The 22,405-nt window shown below is 54.3% G+C and overlaps 3 protein-coding genes across 4 annotated transcripts in view; 2 read left to right on the forward strand and 1 right to left on the reverse strand.

Annotated features, from left to right (window-relative positions):
• PLOD3 (procollagen-lysine,2-oxoglutarate 5-dioxygenase 3) overlaps nt 1–985 on the reverse strand; it is a 29,118-nt gene extending 28,133 nt beyond the window's left edge. Inside the window, exon 1 of the mRNA XM_038768923.1 lies at nt 813–985. Within this exon, the coding sequence (XP_038624851.1) occupies nt 813–933 (121 nt within the window). The 5' untranslated portion in view covers nt 934–985. The remainder of the gene's footprint in view (nt 1–812) is intronic.
• A 3,232-nt stretch (nt 986–4,217) lies between these two features.
• ZNHIT1 (zinc finger HIT-type containing 1) lies at nt 4,218–16,591 on the forward strand. Of its 2 annotated transcripts, XR_005456476.1 has the most exons (6): nt 4,218–4,254; nt 8,389–8,565; nt 10,907–10,986; nt 11,875–12,044; nt 13,809–13,882; nt 16,575–16,591. XR_005456476.1 is itself a non-coding variant. In XM_038768729.1 (5 exons), the coding sequence occupies exons 1-5, from the start codon at nt 4,233–4,235 to the stop codon at nt 13,828–13,830; spliced, it is 471 nt and encodes a 156-aa protein (XP_038624657.1). In that variant the 5' UTR covers nt 4,218–4,232; the 3' UTR covers nt 13,831–13,967. The 2 variants fall into 2 exon arrangements, 1 of the variants encoding a protein (XP_038624657.1); XM_038768729.1 differs by lacking the exon at nt 16,575–16,591 and having other exon boundaries at nt 13,809–13,967.
• On the forward strand, nt 14,088–21,416 carry LOC119946781 (alpha-N-acetylneuraminide alpha-2,8-sialyltransferase-like). The gene is made up of 9 exons (XM_038768233.1): nt 14,088–14,099; nt 15,121–15,237; nt 15,601–15,670; nt 16,595–16,715; nt 16,896–16,982; nt 18,635–18,779; nt 18,879–18,991; nt 19,124–19,210; nt 20,945–21,416. Exons 1-9 carry the CDS (start codon nt 14,088–14,090, stop codon nt 21,414–21,416), a joined length of 1,224 nt encoding a protein of 407 aa, XP_038624161.1.
• Nucleotides 21,417–22,405: the final 989 nt, after the last annotated feature.

Below are 22,405 nucleotides of genomic sequence, written 5' to 3' on the forward strand. Positions count from 1 at the left end.
GGGGGGGGGGGGGGCGGGGGCGGGACTGAGGGTCCCAATCTCACATCCGCTTAAGACGCCCCCCACCCCGGCCTCGCCTACAGCCCAATCCCCAAGTCCAGACCCGCGCCTCCCGAGCGCTTAGTACAGTGCCCTGCACACAGTAAGCGCTCAATAAATACCACTGATTGCTGAACTAAGAGGGGGCGGGACTGGGGGGTTCCAATCTCACATCCGCTTAAGACGCCCCCCCTCGCCTCGCCTACAGCCCAATCCCCCAGTCCTGACCCGGGCCTCCTGAGCGCTTAGTCCAGTGCCCTGCACACAGTAAGCGCTCAATAAATACCACTGATTGCTGAACTAAGAGGGGGCGGGACTGGGGGTTCCAATCTCACATCCGCTTAAGACGCCCCCCCCACCCGGCCTCGCCTACAGCCCAATCCCCCAGTCCGGCCCCGCGCCTCCCGAGCGCTTAGTACAGTGCTCTGCACACACTAAGCGCTCAATGCGATTGAATGAATTTACATTCACATTTACATACATTTACATACTCCCCCCCCCCCCTTTTAGACTGTGAGCCCACTGTTGGGTAGGGACTGTCTCTATGTGATGCCAATTTGTACTTCCCAAGCGCTTAGTACAGTGCTCTGCACATAGTAAGCGCTCAATAAATACGATTGATTGATTGATTGATTGATGTGGGATCCCCACCCCGGATCCCACTCCCCGCACCACCCTCCTCCTCCTCCTCCTCCTCGGGGTGTTTGCTCAGGGACTGTACTGAGCGCCCGTGTCCCTCCCCGCCCCCTCGCCCTCCACCCGCCGGGGCCCACCTGGGTTGACTCTGTCGCCGCCGGTGGGGGTCCCGTCCCCGGCCCGGGCGGTCGGCAGCCCCGACACGAGCAGCAGCAGCAGCAGGACCATGGGGGGGAGCGACGGCCGGGCGGTCGCCATGGAAACGGGATGGAAAGACGGACACCCGACGGACCGACGGACGGACACCCCACGGGTGGACCACGGGCGGCGGCGGCGGCGGCGGCGATAACTCTCGCGTCGGCCGCCAGGGGGCGCCCGCAGACGCGGGGCGGGGCCGCCGGGAGACTCGGGAGAAGCCGATTGGCCGCCCCGGGGCGGAGGGGGCGGGGCCTTAGAGGAGACGCGGACCTCCATTGGCCGCTCGGCGGAGGGGGCGTGGCCTCGGTGGAAACGCGGGCCTCCATTGGCCGCCCGGCGGAGGGGGCCTGGCCGGGGAGGGCGCCCCGCCCTGGAAAGAAAGTGAAGCCGGAGGCGACGGATCGGAGGAGGGAGGAATGGGGCCGCCCCCTCCCCGGTATTATAATTATAACATAGTATATTATATATACTATTATATATTATAATATATACTATCTATATATACTATTACTATACATCATCATCAATCGTATTTATTGAGCGCTTACTGTGTGCAGAGCACCGTACTAAGCACTTGGGAAGTACAAGTTGGCAACATACAGAGACAGTCCCTACCCAACAGTGGGCTCACAGTCTAAAAGGGGGAGACAGAGAACAAAACCAAACGTACTAACAAAATAAACTATATACTATAGTATATAGTATAGTATAGTAATATAATATAATATATTATATATATACTGTATATAATGTAGTATAGTATTATAATAATAATAACGCTGGTATTTGTTAAGCGCTTACTATGCACTGTTCTCAGCACTGGGGAAGATACAAGGTAATCAGGTTGCCCCACGTGGGGCTCACAGTCTTCATCCCCATTTGACAGATGAGGGAACTGGGGCCCAGAGAAGTGACTTGCCCAAGGTCACGCAGCAGACAAGTGGCAGAGTCGGCATTTGAACCCATGACCTCTGACTCCAAAGTCCGGGCTCTTTCCACAGAGCCACGAGCGCTTATTAAACTTAACTTAAACTAAACTTTAACTTATTAAACTAAACTTAAGCGCTTAGTACAGTGCTCTGCACACAGTAAGCGCTCGATAAATACGATGGACTGATAATAATGATGACATTTTATTAAGCTTTTACTATGTGCCAAGCACTGTTCTAAACGCTGGGGGGGGATACAAGGTGATCAGGTTGTCCCACGTGGGGCTCACAGTCTTCATCCCCGTTTTACAAATGAGGTCACTGAGGCCCAGAGAAGTGACTTACCCAAAGTCATTCAATCGTATTTATTGAGCGCTTACTATGTGCAGAACACTGTACTAAGCGCTTGGGAAGTCCAAGTTGGCAACGTATAGAGACGGCCCCTACCCAACAGCGGGCTCACAGTCTAGAAAGTCACACAGCTGACCCGATCTTCTAGACGGTGAGCCCGCTGTTGGGTAGGGACCGTCTCTAAATGTTGCCAACTTTTCATTCATTCATTCATTCAATCGTATTTATTGAGCGCTTACTGTGTGCAGAGCACTGGACTAAGTGCTTGGGCACATACCACAATTATATATATATATATTATACTATATTATATGTATTATATATATATATATATATTTAGACTGTGAGCCCACTGTTTGGTAGGAACTGTCTCTATATGTTGCCAACTTGTACTTCCCAAGCGCTTAGTACAGTGCTCTGCACACAGTAAGCGCTCAATAAATACGATTGATGATGATGATGATATATATGTATACATATATAAAAAAGCAGCAGGGCCCAAGTGCACATACCACAATTATATATATATGTATATATATACATATATATATACATATATATATACACATAGATATATATGTATATATATATATATGTATATATACACATATATATACATATATATATACACATAGATATATATGTATATATATATATATATATAAAGCGGCAGTGCCCAAGTGCTTAATCCAGTGCTCTGCACACAGTAAGCGCTCAATAAATACGATTGAATGAATGAATGAATGAATGAATGATCCCTCCCCCATCACGTCCCCCGCCCACCCTCCGCATTCCGGAGCGTGGCCCCGCCCCCTGGCGATGACGTCACCGCCGGAAACGCCCTCCGTCGACATCGCCGAAGCCCCTTCATGGCCGCACCGGAAGTGCCCTGTCCCCTCCAAAAACGTGGCGGCCCAGTCAATCATCAATCAATCGTATTTATTGAGCGCTTACTGTGTGCAGAGCACTGTACTAAGCGCTTGGGAAGTCCAAGTTGGCAACATAGACAGTCCCTACCCAACAGTGGGCTCACAGTCTAAAAGGGGGAGACAGAGAACAAAACCAAACACACTAACAAAATAAAATAAATAGAACAGATTTGTACAAGTAAAATCAATAGAGTAGTAAATATGTACAAACATATATAATATGGGTTTGCCCCTAGGAAGCCCCCCCTCAGTCCCTGAGGAGCAGAGCAAGAGGGAGCCCTCCAGGAGGCCGAGGTGTCTCCGAGAAGCATGAGGGGGCTGGTGGGGGGCGGCTCCTGATGTGTCTTCAAAGCCCTACTGAGAGCTCACCTCCTCCAGGAGGCCTTCCCACACCGAGCCCCCTCCTTCCTCTCCCCCTCCTCATTCCCCCCGCCTTATCTCCTTCCCCTCCCCACAGTACCTGTATATATGGATATATGTTTGTACGCATTTATTACTCTATTTATTCTATTTTGTTAATATGTTTTGTTCTCTGTCTCCCCCTTGTAGACTGTGAGCCCGCTGTTGGGTAGGGACCATCTCTATATGTTGCCAACTTGGACTTCCCAAGCGCTTAGTACAGTGCTCTGCACACAGTAAGCGCTCAATAAATACGATTGAATGAATGAATTTACTACTCTATTTTATTTTGTTAATATGTTTTGTTTTGTTCTCTGTCTCCCCCTTGCAGACTGTGAGCCTGCTGTTGGGTAGGGACCGTCTCTATATGTTGCCAACTTGGACTTCCCAAGCGCTTAGTCCAGTGCTCTGCACACAGTAAGCACTCAATAAATACGATTGAATGAATCAATGAATTTATTACTCTATTTTATTTTGTTAATCTGTTTTGTTTTGTTCTCTATCTCCCCCTTCTAGACTGTGAGCCCGCTGTTGGGTAGGGACCGTCTCTAGATGTTGCCAACTTGGACTTCCCAAGCGCTTAGTCCCGTGCTCTACACACAGTAAGCGCTCAATAAATACCACTGAATGAATGAATGAATGAATGAATGTGGATCTGCCCCCTCTGAGGCGGCGGGGGGGAACCGGAAGTGTGGGGGCGTGGCCCCGGAGAGTCCTAGTGCGCCTGCGTGGCTGCCGGGCTCTAGCCAACATGGTGGAGAAGAAGCCGTCGGGTGAGTCTTGCGCGCCCCCCACAGGACGCCTCTGACTTTTGCCCCCTAACCCCTTGTTGACCTCTGACCCGGAAGGGCCTTGATGCTCCTGTTCCTCACCACTTTTGGGTCCTCTTCTGGCATTTTTTTCAATTAATCAATCAATCGTATTTATTGAGCAATTACTGTGTGCAGAGCACTGTACTAAGCGCTTGGCAAGTCCAAGTTGGCAACATATAGACATGGTCAGTCTGGGAAGGCCTCCTGGAGGAGGTGAGCTCCCAGTAGGGCTTTGAAGGGAGGAAGAGAGCTTCATTCACTCAATTGTATTTATTGAGCGCTTACTGTGTGCAGAGCACTGGACTAAGCGCTTGGCAAGTCCAAGTTGGCAACATATAGAGACAGTCCCTACCCTGATGAAAGTAAAGCATAGACGTTGAAATTTCAAATAGCCATTTCCTTTATATATATATATTTATAATTACAATTCTATTATTTTTTAATGGTGTCTGTATTTACAATTCTATTATTTTTTAATGATGTGTCTATATCTATTTTTTTTATTTATAATAATGCTGCTAACGCCTGTTCACTTGTTTTGATGTCTATCTCCCTGCTTCTAGACTGTGAGCCTGTTGTGGTTAGGGATTGTCTCTATTTGTTACTGAATTGTACTTTCCAAGCGCTTAGTACAGTGCTCTGCACACAGTAAGCGCTCAATAAATAGAATTGAGTGAATGAATGAATATATAGAGAGACTGTCCCTACCCTGATGAAAGTAAAGCATAGACGTTGAAATTTCAAATAGCCATTTCCTTTATATGTATATATTTATAATTACAATTCTGTTATTTTTTAATGATGTGTCTATATTTTTTTTTATTTATAATAATGCTGCTAACGCCTGTTCACTTGTTTTGATGTCTATCTCCCTGCTTCTAGACTGTGAGCCTGTTGTGGTTAGGGATTGTCTCTGTTTCTTACTGAATTGTACTTCCCAAGCCCTTAGTACAGTGCTCTGCACACAGTAAGCGCTCAATAAATAGAATTGAATGAATGAATGAATATATAGAGAGACAGTCCCTACCCAACAACGAGCTCACAGGCTAGAAGGGGGAGACAGACAACAAAACAAAACATGTTGACAGGTGTCAAATCGTTAGAACAAACAGAATTAAAGCCAAATGGACACCATTAACAAAATAAATAGAATAGTAAATATGTACAAGTAAAATAAATAGAGTAATAAATCTGTACAAACACATATACAGGTGCTGTGGGGAGGGGATTCATTCATTCAGTCGTATTTATTGAACGCTTACTGTGTGCAGAGCACTGTACTAAGCGCTTGGGAAGTCCAGGTTGGATAGAGACGGTCCCTACCCAACAACGAGCTCACAGTCTAGAGGGGGGAGACAGACAACAAAACAAAACATGTGGACAGGTGTCAAATCGTCAGAACAAATAGAATTAAAGCCAAATGGACATCATTAACAAAATAAATAGAATAGTAAATATGTACAAGTAAAATAGAGTAATAAATCTGTACAAACACATATACAGGTGCTGTGGGGAGGGGATTCATTCATTCAATCGTATTGAGCACTTACTGTGTGCAGAGCACTGTACTAAGCGCTTGGGAAGTCCAAGTTGGCGAGATATATATAGAGACAGTCCCTACCCAACAACCAGCTCACAGGCTAGAAGGGGGAGACAGACAATAAAACAAAACATGTGGACAGGTGTCAAGTCGTCAGAACAAATAGAATTAAAGCCAAATGGACATCATTAACAAAATAAATAGAATAGTAAATATGTACAAGTAAAATAGAGTAATAAATATGTACAAACACATATACAGGTGCTGTGGGGAGGGGATTCATTCATTCAATCGTATTGAGCGCTAACTGTGTGCAGAGCCATGTGCTAAGCGCTTTGGAAGTCCAAGTTGGCGACATATATAGAGAGACAGTCCCTACCCAACAACGAGCTCACAGTCTAGAAGGGGGAGACAGACAACAAAACAAAACATGTGGACAGGTGTCAAATCGTCAGAACAAATAGAATTAAAGCCAAATGGACACCATTAACAAAATAAATAGAATAGTAAATATGTACAAGTAAAATAAATAGAACAATAAATCTGTACAAACACATATACAGGTGCTGTGGGGAGGGGATTCATTCATTCAGTCGTATTTATTGAACGCTTACTGTGTGCAGAGCACTGTACTAAGCGCCTGGGAAGTCCAAGTTTGCGACATATATATAGAGACAGTCCCTACCCAACAATGAGCTCACAGGCTAGAAGGGGGAGACAGACAATAAAAGAAAACATGTGGACAGGTGGCAAGTCGTCAGAACAAATAGAATTAAAGCCAAATGGACATCATTAACAAAATAAATAGAATAGTAAATATGTACAAGTAAAATAAAGTAATAAATCTGTACAAGCACATATACAGGTGCTGTGGGGAGGGGATTCATTCATTCAATCGTATTTATTGAGCACTTACTGTGTGCAGAGCACTGTACTAAGCGTTTGGGAAGTCCAAGTCGGCAACATATAGAGACGGTCGGCCCCTACCCAACAGCGGGCTCACCGTCTAGAAAGTCACCCAGCTGACCCAATCTTCTAGACTGTGAGCCCACTGTTGGGTAGGGACCGTCTCTATATGTTGCCAACCATTCATTCATTCAATCGTATTTATTGAGCGCTTACTGTGTGCAGAGCACTGTACTAAGCACTTGGGAAGTACAAGTTGGCAAGCGCTTAGTACAGTGCTCTGCACACAGTAAGCGCTCAGTAAATAGAATTGAATTGAATAACCTCCCCAGAGCTTAGAACAGTGCATTGCACATAGTAAGCACTTACTAAATGACATTATTATTATTATTATTATTATTATTATTATTATTATTATTATTATGACCTCCTGACTCCCAGCCCTGGGCTCTAGCCACTACACCACACTGCTTCTGCAAAACTCATTCATTCATTCATTCAGTTGTATTTATTGAGCGCTTACTGTGTGCAGAGCACTGTACTAAGCGCTTGGGAAGTACACGTTGGCAACATATAGAGACGGTCCCTACCCAGCAGCGGGCTCACAGTCTAGAAGGGGGGGGACAGACAACAAAACAAAACATATTAACAAAATAAAATAAGTAGAATAAATATGTGCAAATAAAATAGAGTAATAAATACGTACAAACATATATACATATATACAGGTGCTGTGGGGAGGGGAAGGAGGTAAGGCCGGGGGATGAGGAGGGGGAGAGGAACACAAAATTGAGTTTCTAGGTGGTGCTTTTATTAATAATAATGATGGTGTTTGTTACAAACGCTTACTATGTGTGAAGCACCGTTCTAAGCGCTGGGGATGGTTACAAGGTGAGCGGGTTGTCCCACGAGGGGCTCACAGTCTTCATCCCCATTTTACAGATGAGGTCACTGAGGCACAGAGAAGTTAAGTGACTAGTGGATTAGAACCCATGACCCCTGGCTCCCAAGCCCGGGCTCTTTCCACTGAGCCACGCTGCTTCTCTAAAGTGACTTGCCCGAGGTCACCCAGCAGCCAAGTGGTGGAGCCGGAATTCGAACCCTTGACCTTCTGACTCCCAGGGCTGTGCTGTAGCCGCTACACCACGCTGCTTATGCAAAAGTGCGTTTCTCAGTGGTGCTTTTATTACCAGAGCGCCTTGCATCCTTACTCCTCACAACACCCCTGCGAGGTAGGGTTCGGGTATTGTTACCCCCAGTTTGGGGAAACGGAGGCATGGGGCGATTAAGCGACTTGCCCAAGGCCACGCAGGGAACGGGCGTCAGAGCCGGGACTCGGGCCTCCGGCTTTCCGGCCCGCACCTCTTCCATCGCGCCGCGCTGACTTGCCCAAGGTCAAGCGGCAAGCCAGTGGTGGAGGCGGGATTAGAACCCAGGTCCTCTGGCTTTATGCACCACGCGGCCCTTGGATCACTGGGCCCTTATTACCCTGTCTTTCTCCCCTCCCTGATGACCACTGGGTCCTTATTACCCTCCCTGAGTCTGGGTTCCCTCCCTCCTCTCCTTCCGGCGCTTCCCCCTTGTTAAGGTCCCCCCTCTCTCCTCCTACCTTTCCCTTACTCAGTTTCCCCCCCGCCTCTCCCCACCAGTGCGCTCCCAAGCCCCCGGGCAGCGGCGGGTTTTGGACCGGGCCACGCGGCAGCGGCGGATGACCCGCCAGCTCGAGGCCTTGGAGAACGACAACTTCCAAGACGACCCTCACGCCGGGCTGCTGCAGCTGCAGCTGGGGAAGCGGCTGCCCCAGTTCCACGACGACGCCGATACTGGTGAGACTGGGGGCCGGGGTGGGGGACGGAGGAGGGGATCGGGGGGGGGGGAAGGGCACGGGGGCCACCTCCAGCATTTGAGCCACTCCAGGCCAGAGGAGGGACGCGGGCGAGGGGCCGGAGGCGAGATCGAGGTCCTGCGAGGAGATGGAGAAGGGGGAGAAGAAAGAGGAAGAGGAGGAGTAGGGTTGGTGGTGGTGGGAGATGAGGAGGAGGAAGAGATGGACTATTAAGCGTCCCTGTCTCCCGTGTGCCGAGAGAGCACTGTGCCAAGCGCTGGGGAAGAATGCACGGGTGAGAACTGAAGGGAGCCTTCATAACAATTAGGGCACTTGTTAAGCGCCTAATGTGGGCCGAGCACTGTTGCAGGTGCTGGGGTTGATTCAAGTTAGGTTGGGCAGAGTCCCTGTCTCATGGGTTTACACTCTTAGTCCCCATTTCGCAGATGAGGTGACTGAGGCACCGAGGTTAAGTGCCCTGGATGAGTGGCTAGAGCACGGGCCTGGGTTCTAGTCCCGGCTCGGCCACCCGTGGGCTGGGTGGCCTTGGGCACGCCACTTCACTTCGCTGTGCCTCGGTTGCCTCATCTGTAAGGTGGGGATGGAGAATGAGCACCCTGTGTGGGACGTGGACTGTAGCTCAGTGGAGAGAGCCCGGGCTTTGGAGTCAGAGGTCAGGGGTTCAAACCCCGGCTCTGCCAATTCTCAGCTGTGTGACTTTGGGCAAGTCGCTTCACTTCTCTGGGCCTCAGTACCTCATTTGTAGAATGGGGATTAAGACTGTGAGGCCCTCGTGGGCCAACCTGATAACCTTGTAACCTCCCCAGTGCTTAGAACAGTGCTTTGCACGTAGTAAGCGCTTAATAAATGCCATCATTATTATTATTATGGAGAGGAAGGCAGAGGTTCCAGAGAAGGTAGAGGGGAAGACCAACAGGATTTGAATGATCAATCAATCAAGGGTGTTAATTGAGCACTTACTTTGTGCAGCGCGCCGCTCTAAGTGCTTGGGAGAGGACAAGGCAAGAGAATAAGCAGATTCATTCATTCATTCATTCATTCAATCGTATTTATCGAGCGCTTACTGTGTGCAGAGCACTGGACTAAGCGCTTGGGAAGTACAAGTCGGCAACATATAATTAATTAATGATGGCATTTGTTAAGCGCTTACTATGTGCAAAGCACTGTTCTAAGCGCTGTGGGGGGTACAAGGTGATCAGGTTGTCCCATGGAGGGCTCACAGTCTTCATCCCCATTTTACAGATGAGGTCACTGAGGCTCAGAGAAGTGCTACCCCACAACGGGCTCACAGTCTAGAAGGGGGAGACAGACGGCAAAACAAAACATGTTGACAGGTTTCAAAGTCATCAGAGCAAATAGAATTAAAGCTCTATGCACATCATTGACAAAATAAATAGAATAGTAAATATATACAAGTAAAATAAAATAGAGTAGTCAATCTGTACAAACATATATACAGGTGCTGTGGGGAGGGGAAGGAGGTAGGGCCGGGGGGGATGGGGAGGAGGAGAGGAAAAGGGGGCTTCCGTCTGGGAAGGCCTCCTGGACATTCCTTCATTCATTCAGTCGTATTTATTGAGTGCTTACTATGTGCAGAGCACTGTACTAAGCGCTTGGGAAGTACAAGTTGGCAACATATAGAGACGGTCCCTACACAACAACGGGCTCACAGTCTAGAAGGGGGAGACAGATGACAAAACAAAACATGTGCCTTATTCTCGCCCGTCCCGCCGTCGACCCCCGGCCCACGTCCTCCCCCTGGCCCGGAATGGCCCTCCCTCCGCCCATCCGCCAAGCCAGCTCTCTTCCTCCCTTCAAGGCCCTACTGAGAGCTCACCTCCTCCAGGAGGCCTTCCCACACTGAGCCCCCTCCTTCCTCTCCCCCTCGTCCCCCTCCCCATCCCCCTGCCTTACCTCCTTCCCCTCCCCACAGCACCTGTATATATGTTTGTACGTATTTATTACTCTATTTATTTTACTTGTACATATTCTATTTATTTTATTTAGTTTATATGTTTTGTTGCCTGTCTCCCCCTTCTAGACTGTGAGCCCGCCGTTGGGTAGGGACCGTCTCTATATGTCGCCAACCTGGACTTCCCAAGCGCTTAGTCCAGTGCTCTGCGCACAGTAAGCGCTCACCAAATACGATCGAAGGAATGAATGAATGTGGACGGGCGTCAAGTCGTCAGAACAAGTAGAATTAAAGCTAAGACATGAGCAACAGTCTAGAGTAAGCCCGTGCCCCGGGGGTCGGGGAGTGGGAGCCGAGGAAGAGGGGCGATGGGGCCCGATCGTGTCTCTCCCCGCCGTCGGCTCCCCAGGGAAGAAGAAGAAGAAAACCCGGGGTGACCACTTCAAGCTTCGCTTCCGGAAGAACTTCCAGGCTCTGCTGGAGGAGCAGGTAGCGGGCGGGCGGGGATTTGGGGGGGGGGGGGGGGGCGATCCCGCGTCCATCCGTGTGTCATCATCATCGATCGTATTTATTCAATCAATCAATCAATCGTATTTATTGAGCGCTTACTATGTGCAGAGCACTGGACTAAGCGCTTGGGAAGTACAAATTGGCAACACATAGAGACAGTCCCTACCCAACAGTGGGCTCACAGTCTAAAAGGGGGAGACAGAGAACAGAACCAAACATACCAACAAAATAAAATAAACAGGATAGAAATGTACAAGTAAAATAAATAGAGTAATAAATACGTACAAACATAGATACATATATACAGGTGCTGTGGGGAAGGGAAGGAGGTAAGATGGGGGGATGGAGAGGGGGACGAGGGGGAGAGGAAGGAAGGGGCTCAGTGTGGGAAGGCCTCCTGGAGGAGGTGAGCTCTCAGCAGGGCCTTGAAGGGAGGAAGAGAGCTAGCTTGGCGGATGGGCAGAGGGAGGGCATTCCAGGCCCGGGGGATGACGTGGGCCGGGGGTCGATGGCGGGACAGGCGAGAGCGAGGTACAGTGAGGAGATTAGTGGTGGAGGAGCGGAGGGTGCGGGCTGGGCAGTAGAAGGAGAGAAGGGAGGTGAGGTAGGAGGGGGCGAGGGGATGGATGGACAGCCTGGAAGCCCAGGGTGAGGGGTTTCTGCCTGATGCGCGGATTGATTGGTAGCCACTGGAGATTTTTGAGGAGGGGAGTGATATGCCCAGAGCGTTTCTAGAGCGCTTACTATGTGCAGAGCACTGTACTAAGCGCTTGGGAAGTACAAATTGGCAACACACAGAGACAGTCCCTACCCAACAGTGGGCTCACAGTCTAAAAGGTGTGTCCCCCCCGTCCGCCCCCCACGCAGAACCTGAGCACGGCGGAGGGCCCCAACTACGTGACGGCGTGTGCGGCCCCGTCGTCGCGGCCCCAGAGGCCGTTCTGCGCCGTGTGTGGCTTCCCCTCCCCCTACACCTGTGTGTCCTGCGGTGCCCGCTACTGCACCGTGCGCTGCCTGGGCACCCACCACGAGACCCGGTAAGGGCCGGGGACCACCCTCCCCCGGCCGGCGCCCCGGCCGCTCCGTGACACCCGGAATCCACACGAACGCACAACTCCCGCACCACCCGCGGATAATAATGATGGCATTTATTAAGCGCTTACTATGTGCAAAGCACTGTTCTAAGCGCTCAATAATAATTCAGCGCTTACTATGTGCCAAGCACTGTTCTAAGCACAAGGTAATCCAGGTTGCCCCACGGGGGCGGGGGGCGGGGGGGGCGGCTCACAGTCTTCATCCCCATTTTACAGCTGAGGGAACTGAGAATAAGAATAATAATAATAATAATCATAATGATGGCATTTGCTAAGCACTTACTATGTGCCAAGCACTGTTCTAAGCGCTCAATAATAATTCAGCATTTACTATGTGCCAAGCACTGTTCTAAGCACAAGGTAATCCAGGTTGTCCCACGGGGGTGGGGGGGTGGCTCACAGTCTTCGTCCCCATTTTACAGATGAGGGAACCGAGAATAATAATAATAATAATAATGATGGCATTTATTAAGCGCTTACTATGTGCAAAGCACTGTTCTAAGTGCTCAGTAATAATTCAGCGCTTACTGTGTGCCAAGCACTGTTCTAAGCGCAGAATAATAATTCAGCACTTACTATGTGCCAAGCACTGTTCTAAGCACAAAATAATCCAGGTTGTCCCATGGGGGGGTTCACAGACTTTGTCCCCATTTTACAAATGAGGGAACCGAGAATAATAATAATAATGATGGCATTTATTAAGTGCTTACTATGTGCCTAGCACTGTTCTAAGCACAAGGTAATCAAGGTTGTCCCACGTGGGGGGGGGGGGGGGGCTCACAGTCTTCGTCCCCATTTTACAGATGAGGGAACCGAGAATAATAATAATAATGATGATGATGGCATTTATTAAGCGCTTACTATGTGCAAAGCACTGTTCTAAGCGCTGGATAATGATTCAGCGCTTACTATGTGCCAAATACTGTTCTAAGTGCTGAATAATAATTCAGCACTTACTATGTGCCAAGCACTGTTCTAAGCACAAGGTAATCAAGGTTGTCCCATGCGGGGGGGCTCACAGTCTTCGTCCCCATTTTACAGATGAGGGAACTGAGAATAATAATAATAATAATGATGGCATTTATTAAGCGCTTACTATGTGCAAAGCACTGTTCTAAGCGCTGAATAATAATTCAGCGCTTACTATGTGCCAAGCACTGTTCTAAGCACAAGGTAATCAAGGTTGTCCCACGGGGTGGGGGGGGCTCACAGTCTTCGTCCCCATTTTACAGATGAGGGAACCGAGAATAATAATAATAATGGCATTTATTAAGCGCTTACTATGTGCAAAGCACTGTTCTAAGCGCTGAATTATTATTATCTTCGTCCCCATTTTACAGATGAGGAAACTGAGAATAATAATAATAATGGCATTTATTAAGCGCTTAAACTATGTGCTGTTCTAAGCGCTGGGGAGGTTCCAAGGTGATCAGGTTGTCCCACGGCGGGCTCACGGTCTTAATCCCCACTTTACAGACGAGGTAACCGAGGCACAGAGAAGTGAAGTGACCAAGTCACACAGCTGGCAAGGGGCGGAGTCGGGATTAGAACCCATGACCTCTGACTCCCAAGCCGGGGCTCTTTCCACTGAGCCACGCCGTTCGGTTGTGGGAGAGAGAGGGGCGCGCGGGGGACCCCGGGGGGGCTCCAACCCAGGGCCGACCTCCAGAAGTGGAGCCACCCGGTCCGTCCCCTCTCTGTCCGCAGGTGCCTGAAGTGGACGGTCTGAGCGGAGGCGCTGGGAACTAAAACACTCTCCCTGCCCATCCCTTTCGGAAGGGGTGAGCTCGGGGCTGCACAAGCCCCCCGCCTCCTGTCCCCCACCCCGCCGTACGTCCAATAAAACTGGGCTCCGAGGAGCTGGAACGACTGGGTGTGTTTTGGGGGGTACCCCTCTCTAGGCCGATAGGACCCCTCCTCCCCCCCCCCAGCACCATAGGCACGGCCCTGGACCCAGGGGACCAGTGGGGATAGAAGGGAAGGAGCATGAAAAGGAGTGTGGCCTAGTAGCTAGAGCATGGGCGTGGAAGTCGACCTGGGTTCTAAACCCTGCTGCACCACGTTTTTGGTTTTTTTAAGTGGTATTTGTTAAACGGCATATGTCAAAACCATTCCGAGCACTGTAATAATAATAATAATGGCATTTATTAAGCGCTTACTATGTGCAGAGCACTGTTCTAATCAATCAATCAATCGTATTTATTGAGCGCTTACTGTGTGCAGAGCACTGGACTAAGCGCTTGGGAAGTACAAGTTGGCAACCTAGAGACAGTCCCTACCCAACAGCGGGCTCACAGTCTAGAAGGGGGAGGCAGACAACGAAACCAAACATACTAACAAAATAAAATCAATAGAATAGATATGTACAAGTAAAGTAAATAGAGTGATAAATACGCACAAGCACATACATATATACAGGTGCTGTGGGGAAGGGAAGGAGGTAAGATGGGGGGGATGGAGAAGGGGACGAGGGGGAGAGGAAGGAAGGGCCTCAGTGTGGGAAGGCCTCCTGGAGGAGGTGAGCTCTCAGTAGGGCCTTGAAGGGAGGAAGAGAGCTAGCTTGGCGGATGTGTGGAGGGAGGGCATTCCAGGCCCGGGGGAGGACGTGGGCCGGGGGTCGACGGCGGGACGGGCGAGAACGAGGCCTAACGGTGAGGACATTAGTGGCGGAGGAGCGGAGGGTGCGGGCTGGGCTGGAGAAGGAGAGAAGGGAGGTGAGGTAGGAGGGGGCGAGGGGATGGGCAGCCTTCTAAGCGCTGGGGAGGTTACATGGTGATCAGGTTGTCCCACAGGGGGCTCACAGTCTTAATCCCCACTTTACAGATGAGGTAACTGAGGCACAGTGAAGTGGCTTGCCCAAAGTCACACAGCTGACAATTGGCGGGGCCGGCAGGGGGCGCTCGTCCCCGGCGCCGGGGGGAGCTCCGCTGCCACCAACTCCCCCCCCCCCCGCCGTCAGGGGGCGCTCGTCCCCGGCGCCGAGGGGAGCCCCGCCGCCGCCAGCTCTCCCCGCCGGTAGGGGGCGCTCGACCCCGGCTCGGAGGGGAGCCCCGCCGCCGCCAGCTCTCCCCGCCGGCAGGGGGCGCTCGTCCCCGGCGCCGAGGGGGAGCCCCGCCGCCGCCAGCTCTCCCCGCCGGTAGGGGGCGCCCATCCCCGGCTCGGAGGGGAGCCCCGCCGCCGCCGCCAACTTCCCCCGCCGGCAGGGGGCGCGGTGCCGGCTGTCCCGGCCGGGCCCCGGCGGTAGGGGGCGCCCCTCCGCCGGGGGGGTCTGGTGGGGGGAGGAGGAGGAGCGCGTGTAGGGTCTCCGGTGTGTGTGTGTGTGTGTGTGTGTGTCCGCCCCCCGCCCCCCACCCCCGCCTGGCGATGCCCCCTCGGGCCCGTGGGGTCCCGCCGGGCTGCGGCCTGGCCCTGCTGCTCCTACCCCTGCTCCTGCTGCTCCTGCCCCTGCCCCACGGGGCCGCCCCGCCGCCCGACCCGACCCGGGCCCCGGGCCGGGCAGACCCCCAGCGGGACCCCCGCACCCACACCCGGCCCCGCACCGGGCACCGAAGGGCGCCGGCCCCGCCCGGGTAACGCCTCAGCGGGGCCCGGGGCCGGGGGCGGGGAGGGGGGCTGGGGGGGGAGTGAGGAGGGGCCTGGGGGGGTTGAGGGGAGGCTGAGGTTGGGGCTGGGGGGGTTGGGGGGGGCTAGGGAGTAGAGGGGAGGCGGTTGGGGGGCTGAGGGGGGGGGCTGAGGGGAGGCTGAGGAGGGGGTTGGGGGGCTGAGGGGGGGGGCTGGGGGGATGAGGAGGAGGCTGAGGGGGGGTTGGGGGGTTGAGGAGGGGGCTGAGGGGAGGCTGAGGAGGGGGCTGGGGGGGCTGGGGGGCTGAGAAGGGGGTTGGGGGGCTGGGGGGGGTTGAGGCGGGGCTGGGGAGGGGGCCGGGGGGCGCTGGGGGGGAAGAGAGAGACACACACACACACACACACACACACACACAGCAGGGGGTGGGGGGGCAGAGAAGGGGGTGAGGGGCGAGGGGAATTGGGGGAGGGGGAGGAGAGGGAGAGAAGGGGGAAATGGGGATTGGGGGAGAGGACGTAATAATAATAGTAATGATGATGCTGGTGGCATTTGCTAAGAGTTTACTATGTGCGAAGCGCCGCTCTAAGCGCTGGGGGGCATACAGGGTGATCCGGCTGTCCCACGGAGGGGTTCGCGGTTTTTAATCCCCATTTTCCAGACGAGGTGACAGGCCCAGTGAAGTGACTTGCCCAGAGTGACACAGCTGACAAGTGGCAGAGGCGGGATTAGGACCCGAGGCCTAAATGGGGGAGGGCTGGGGGGAGAGAGCGCGGGGGTCGAGGAGAGGCGATGCGGGCAGAGAGTAGAGGGGCGTGGGGGGGGAAGGGGAAGAGAGCACCCTGGGCGGGGGGGGGGGGGGTCTGCTAACTCTTAGCGGGGGTCCCATGTTCCCCACTCCCCTGCCCCCCTCAGGCCCCCGGCCCTGCCCCCAGCCCAGGCCCTGCCGCCCCCACCTGCGCTGAGCCCCTCGCCCCCTTCGCCTTCCTCGCCCACCGAACCCCGGCCCTGCTGGCAGCTGAGGAAGGCGCTCAGCTGGGACCTCCTGCCAGACCCGTGAGTGACCGGACGGACGGACGGATGGATGGACAGACGGGGCCTGAGCTTGGGGAGGGGGCCGGGGCTCCCCTCAGTGGGCCAGGGCTTGTCTGGTAGAGGGTGGTAGGGGGAGGGGATGGGGGAGGGTCTCGTCTGTCCAGGCTAGGCCCCTCCCGGGACCCCCCCCACCCTCCCCAGGCTGGAAGAAGATTGGATCCAGACCCTGGCCGAGCAGCTGGACGCCTGTCCCTGGAGCGACAGCCCCAATCGCAGGCGGGCCTATCGGTAAGACGGAACCCCCCACCCCCCGCCCCACACTGCTCCCCTCCCACTAATGCCCCTCCACGCCCTGCCGGGACTGCCCCCAAACAACCCCCCAGCACCCAGCATCACCATCCCCACGGAGTTACCCCATATCACCCCTGGCACCCACCACACCCCCTCATCACCTTCCCCCATAACACCCTTGGCACCTTCCCACACCCCTCATCACCTTCCCCCTGAGTTCCCCTATAACACTCCTGGCACCCCCCACACACACGCCTGATAGTTTCAGCCTAAGATCCCTACACACCTCATCACCTTCCCGATAGTTTTCCCCCCCAAGATCCCCACACCTCTCATCACCTTCCCCTGATAGTTTACCCCTAAGATCCCTACACACCTCATCACCTTCCCGATAGTAGTTTCCCCCCAAGATCCCCACACCCCTCATCATCTTCCCCCGATAGTTTCCCCGTAAGATCCCCCCACCCCTCATCACCTTCCCCTGATAGTTTCCCCCTAAGATCCCCATAGCCCTCATCACCTTCTCCTGATAGTTTCCCCCAAAGATCCCCACACCCCTCATCATCTTCCCCTGATAGTTTCCCCCTAAGATCCCCCCACCCCTCATCACCTTCCCCTGATAGTTTCCCCCAAGATTCCATAGCCCTCATCACCTTCTCCTGATAGTTCCCCCCTAAGATCCCTACACACCTCATCACCTTCCCAATAGTAGTTTCCCCCCCAAGATCCCCACACCCCTCATCATCTTCCCCTGATAGTTTCCCCCTAAGATCCCCCCACCCCTCATCACCTTCCCCTGATAGTTTCCCCCTAAGATCCCCACAGCCCTCATCACCTTCCCCTGATGATAGTTCCCCCTCCAAGATCCCTACACACCTCATCACCTTCCCGTTAGTAGTTTCCCCCCAAGATCCCCCCACCCCCATCATCTTCCCCTGATAGTTTCCCCCTAAGATCCCTACACACCTCATCACCTTCCCAATAGTTTCCCCCCAAGATCCCCACACTCCTCATCACCTTCCCCTGATAGTTTCCCCCTAAGATCCCCACAGCCCTCATCACCTTCCCCGATAGTTTCCCCCTAAGACCCCCACACCTCTCATCACCTTCCCGATAGTTTCCCCCTAAGATCCCCACACCCCTCATCACCTTCCCCTGATAGTTCCCCCCAAGATCCCTACACACCTCATCACCTTCCCGTTAGTAGTTTCCCCCCAAGATCCCTACACACCTCATCACCTTCCCGTTAGTAGTTTCCCCCCAAGATCCCCCCACCCCCATCATCTTCCCCTGATAGTTTCCCCCTAAGATCCCTACACACCTCATCACCTTCCCGATAGTTTCCCCCCAAGATCCCCACACCCCTCATCACCTTCCCCTGATAGTTCCCCCCAAGATCCCCACAGCCCTCATCACCTTACCCTATAGTCTCCCCCTAAGATCCCCCCACCCCTCATGACCTTCCCCGATAGTTTCCCCCTAAGACCCCCACCCCCCTCATCATCTTCCCCCAGAGCACCCCGGCTCCTCCCGACACCCGTCACGGCCTTCCCCCGATGGTTTCCCCCAAACCCTGTATGGCCCCGCGCCCCCGCCTCCCCGCAGTGCCTCCCCCCGCTGCCCCCCGGCCCCCTCCTCCCCCCCGACAGGCAGAAGCTGGCTGAGTGCTGTGATGCCTGCTCCATGCTGGTGGTGACCCAGACCAACGCCCCACTGGGGTCCACCCTGACCCTGGATGGACAGCCCAGCCACCACATCACCGTGCGCTCTGGTCTCCGACGGCTCTTCCCTGAGGTCGGGGGGCTGGGGATTGGGGGGGTGTCTGACGTCCGTGGGAATCAGCCCCTCCCCGTCCTCCTTGGTCCTCCCGGCTCAGCTCGGCCCCCTCCCCAGGTGTCCCCGTTCGGGCCCGGCGCCCCCCGGGACTGCGCTGTGGTGGGCAGCGGGAGGATGCTGCAGGGCAGCCGCTGCGGCCAGGAGATCGACCGGGCCGCCTTTGTCATTAGGTGAGACCCCCCCCCGCAGTCGTCACCCTGCCCCCACCCGTGGCAGGAGTCAGAGGGGTGTGCTGGAGGAGGGAGGGGACTGCCACTCTACCTTCGGGGACCTTTATCCCTCTTGTCTGACCCCACCCCAAGGTTCAAGCTGCCCCCTCTGGAACTGACCAAGGATGTGGGGACCAAGAGCCACCTGGTCACCCTGAACCCCAGTATCCTGTCCCAAAGGTGACAGCCCTAGCGGGTGGGGGGGGGGGGCTGGGGAGGTTCTGGGGAACCGGGGGTTAAGGATGGGGCGTTGGTTGCTAAGGGTCCCTGCTCAACACCCCCCCTGCCCAGGGCTAGGGGAGGGGTCGAGGGTCAGTGGCCTCTGGGGAGGGGAGGGGAGGGGGGGTCTGCCCACAGAGAAGCAGCATGGCTCAGTGGAAAGAGCCCGGGCTTTGGAGTCAGAGGTCATGGGTTCAAATCCCAGCTCCGCCAATTGTCAGCTGTGTGACTTTGGGCAAGTCACTTCACTTCTCTGGGCCTCAGTTCCCTCATCTGTCAAATGGGGATGAAGACTGTGAGCCCCACGTGGGACAACCTGATCACCTTGTATTCCCCCCCTGCGCTTAGAACAGTGCTTGGCACATAGTAAGCGCTTAACAAATACCATCATTATTAGAGAAGCAGTGTGGCCTAGTGGACAGAGTCTAGGGCTGGGAGTCAGGACGACTTAAATTGTAATCCCAGCTCCATCACGTGTCCGTCGTGTGACCTGGGGCAATTCGCTTCGCTTCCCTGGGCCTCAGTTCCCTCATCTGTAAAGTGGGGATGGAGACTGTGAGCCCCCTGTGGGACAACCTGATCACCTTGTATTCCCCCCCTGTGCTTAGAACAGTGCTTGGCACATAGTAAGCGCTTAACAAATACCATCATTATTAGAGAAGCAGTGTGGCCTAGTGGACAGAGTCTAGGGCTGGGGGTCAGGACGACTTAAATTGTAATCCCAGCTCCGTCACATGTCCGTCGTGTGACCTTGGGCAAGTCGCTTCGCTTCTCTGGGCCTCAGTTCCCTCATCTGTAAAATGGGGATGAAGACTGTGAGCCCCCTGTGGGACAACCTGATCACCTTGTATTCCCCCCCCCCCATGCTTAGAACAGTGCTTGGCACATAGTAAGCGCTTAACAAATACCATCATTATTATTATTAGAGAAGCAGTGTGGCCTAGTGGACAGAGCCCAGGGCTGGGAGTCAGGACGACTTAAACTGTAATCCCAGCTCCATCACGTGTCCGTCGTGTGACCTTGGGCAAGTCGCTTCGCTTCTCTGGGCCTCAGTTCCCTCGTCTGTAAAATGGGGATGGAGACTGTGAGCCCCACGTGGGACAACCTGATCACCTTGTATTCCCCTCCTCCCCCGGCACTTAGAACAATGCTTGGCACATAGTAAGCGCTTAACAAATGCCATCATTATTATTATTTAGAGAAGCAGTGTGGCCTAATGGACAGAGCCCAGGGCTGGGAGTCAGACGACTTAAATTGCAATCCCAGTTCCGTCACATGTCCGTCGTGTGACCTTGGGCAAGTCCCTTCGCTTCTCTGGGCCTCAGTTCCCTCATCTGTAAAATGGGGATGGAGACTGTGAGCCCCACGTGGGACAACCTGATCACCTTGTATTCCCCCCCGGCACATAGTAAGCGCTTAACAAATACCATCATTATTATTATTAGAGAAGCAGTGTGGCCTAGTGGACAGAGCCCAGGGCTGGGAGTCAGACGACTTAAATTGCAATCCCAGCTCCATCACATGTCCGTCGTGTGACCTTGGGCAAGTCGCTTTGCTTCTCTGGGCCTCAGTTCCCTCATCTGTAAATGGGGACGGAGACGGCGGGCCCACCTGCCGACCTTGTATCTACCCCAGCCCGTAGAACAGTGTCGGGTGCTTAGCGAGGCCCCCGGTTCTTACTGTGACTCTCCTCAGGTTCGGGAACCTGCCGTGGCGGCGGGCGCCGTTCCCGTCGGCCCTGCGCCCGCTGCGGGGAGCCCGGCTGCTGGTGCCCGGCTTCTCCTTCCTGTCGGGCGTGGCGGCGTCGCTGCGGGTGGCCCTGGCGCTGGAGGCCGGCGGCCGGCCCCGGGGTCAGGCGCTCTTCCTGCACCCGCGCTCCCTGGCCCGCCTGGCCGGCCACTGGGCGGGCCGCGGCCTGCGGCCCCCGCGCCTGTCCACGGGCTTCGTGCTGGCCGGCGCGGCCCTGGAGCTGTGCCGGGGGGCCCCGCCCCGCCTCTACGGCTTCTGGCCTCTCCCCTTCGGCCCCCGCAGCCGGGCCCCGTCCCGCCACTACTACGACGGGCGGCTCCCCCCGCCCGGCACCCGCCACATGAGCCGCGAGTTCGCCCTGCTCCTGCAGCTGCACAGCAGCGGGGTCCTCAGGCTCCAGATGGGGCCCTGTGCGTGACCCCCGCCCGGACCCCAGCCCCCCCACCGCCACGCTGGGAAAGCTGTGCTCCACGGGGAAGCCCCGCGTTCCCCCAGGCGCCATTCCCTTCCTGCGGCGTCCTCCCATCCCCACCAGACCGGACCAGATCCGGACCTCACCGCTGCCCCTCTTCCCTCACCAGGACCCCCCCACGCCCCCCAAGAACGGAAACCAATCCCAGCCCGGGTGTGCATCCACACTCTCCCACCCTCTGACTTCCCCAGTGGGGAGACGGACCGTCCTGGCCAAGATGATCTCTTTCCCTCCTATCCCCTCCAACACTTCCCAGCCATCGTGGCCAAGATGATCTCTTTCCCTCCTATCCCCTCCAACACTTCCCAGCCATTGTTCCCCAGTGACCGTTTCACTCTTTTTCTGGAATAAATCCGTTTTTCTCAGCCCCCGTCTTGCGTCACCTTCCCCGCAAATATCACCCAAGTCAGCCGTGCGGCTCAGTGGAAAGAGCGCGGGCTTGGGAGCCAGACGTCATAGGTTCTAATCTCGGCTCCGCCACTTGTCAGCTGTGTGACTTCGGGCAAGTCACTTGACTTCTCAGTGCCTCAGTGGCCTCATCTGTAAAACGGGGATGAAGACTGTGAGCCCCCCCGTGGGACAACCTGATCACTTTGTAACCTCCCCAGCGCTTAGAACAGTGCTTGGCACATAGTAAGCGCTTAACAAATACCATCATTATATACCTTCTGGGGCTAGAGGAGGCCCCCGGGCCTCCCCTTCGCTTCTCACTAATGCCGAAGTTCTCGGTTTAGAAAAGCTACAAGGCCTAATGGTTGGAGTACAGGCTTGGGAGCCGGAAGGCTACCTGTCTGCTATGTGACCTTGGGCAAATAACTTCACTTTTCTACGCTTCTGCTCCCTCCTCTGTAAAATGGGGATTAAGACCGTGAGGGCCCACGCGGGACGGGGTCTGTGTCCAAATCGATTTGCTTGTACTCACCCCAGGGCTTAGT

The sequence above is a fragment of the Tachyglossus aculeatus genome, chromosome Y4, assembly GCF_015852505.1.
Source record: "Tachyglossus aculeatus isolate mTacAcu1 chromosome Y4, mTacAcu1.pri, whole genome shotgun sequence".
Taxonomy (NCBI): Eukaryota; Metazoa; Chordata; class Mammalia; order Monotremata; family Tachyglossidae; genus Tachyglossus; species Tachyglossus aculeatus.

Excerpts from the sequence above, each read along its gene's own strand:
- LOC119946781 (XM_038768233.1), top strand. Across the intron at positions 16,716-16,895 it reads TGGGACCTCCTGCCAGACCC|GCTGGAAGAAGATTGGATCC; the intron begins GTGAGTGACCGG and ends CACCCTCCCCAG. Across the intron at positions 19,211-20,944 it reads CCCAGTATCCTGTCCCAAAG|GTTCGGGAACCTGCCGTGGC; the intron begins GTGACAGCCCTA and ends GACTCTCCTCAG.
- ZNHIT1 (XM_038768729.1), top strand. The coding sequence starts at position 4,233 with ATGGTGGAGAAGAAGCCGTCGG. Across the intron at positions 8,566-10,906 it reads CCACGACGACGCCGATACTG|GGAAGAAGAAGAAGAAAACC; the intron begins GTGAGACTGGGG and ends TCGGCTCCCCAG. Across the intron at positions 12,045-13,808 it reads GGCACCCACCACGAGACCCG|GTGCCTGAAGTGGACGGTCT; the intron begins GTAAGGGCCGGG and ends CTCTGTCCGCAG.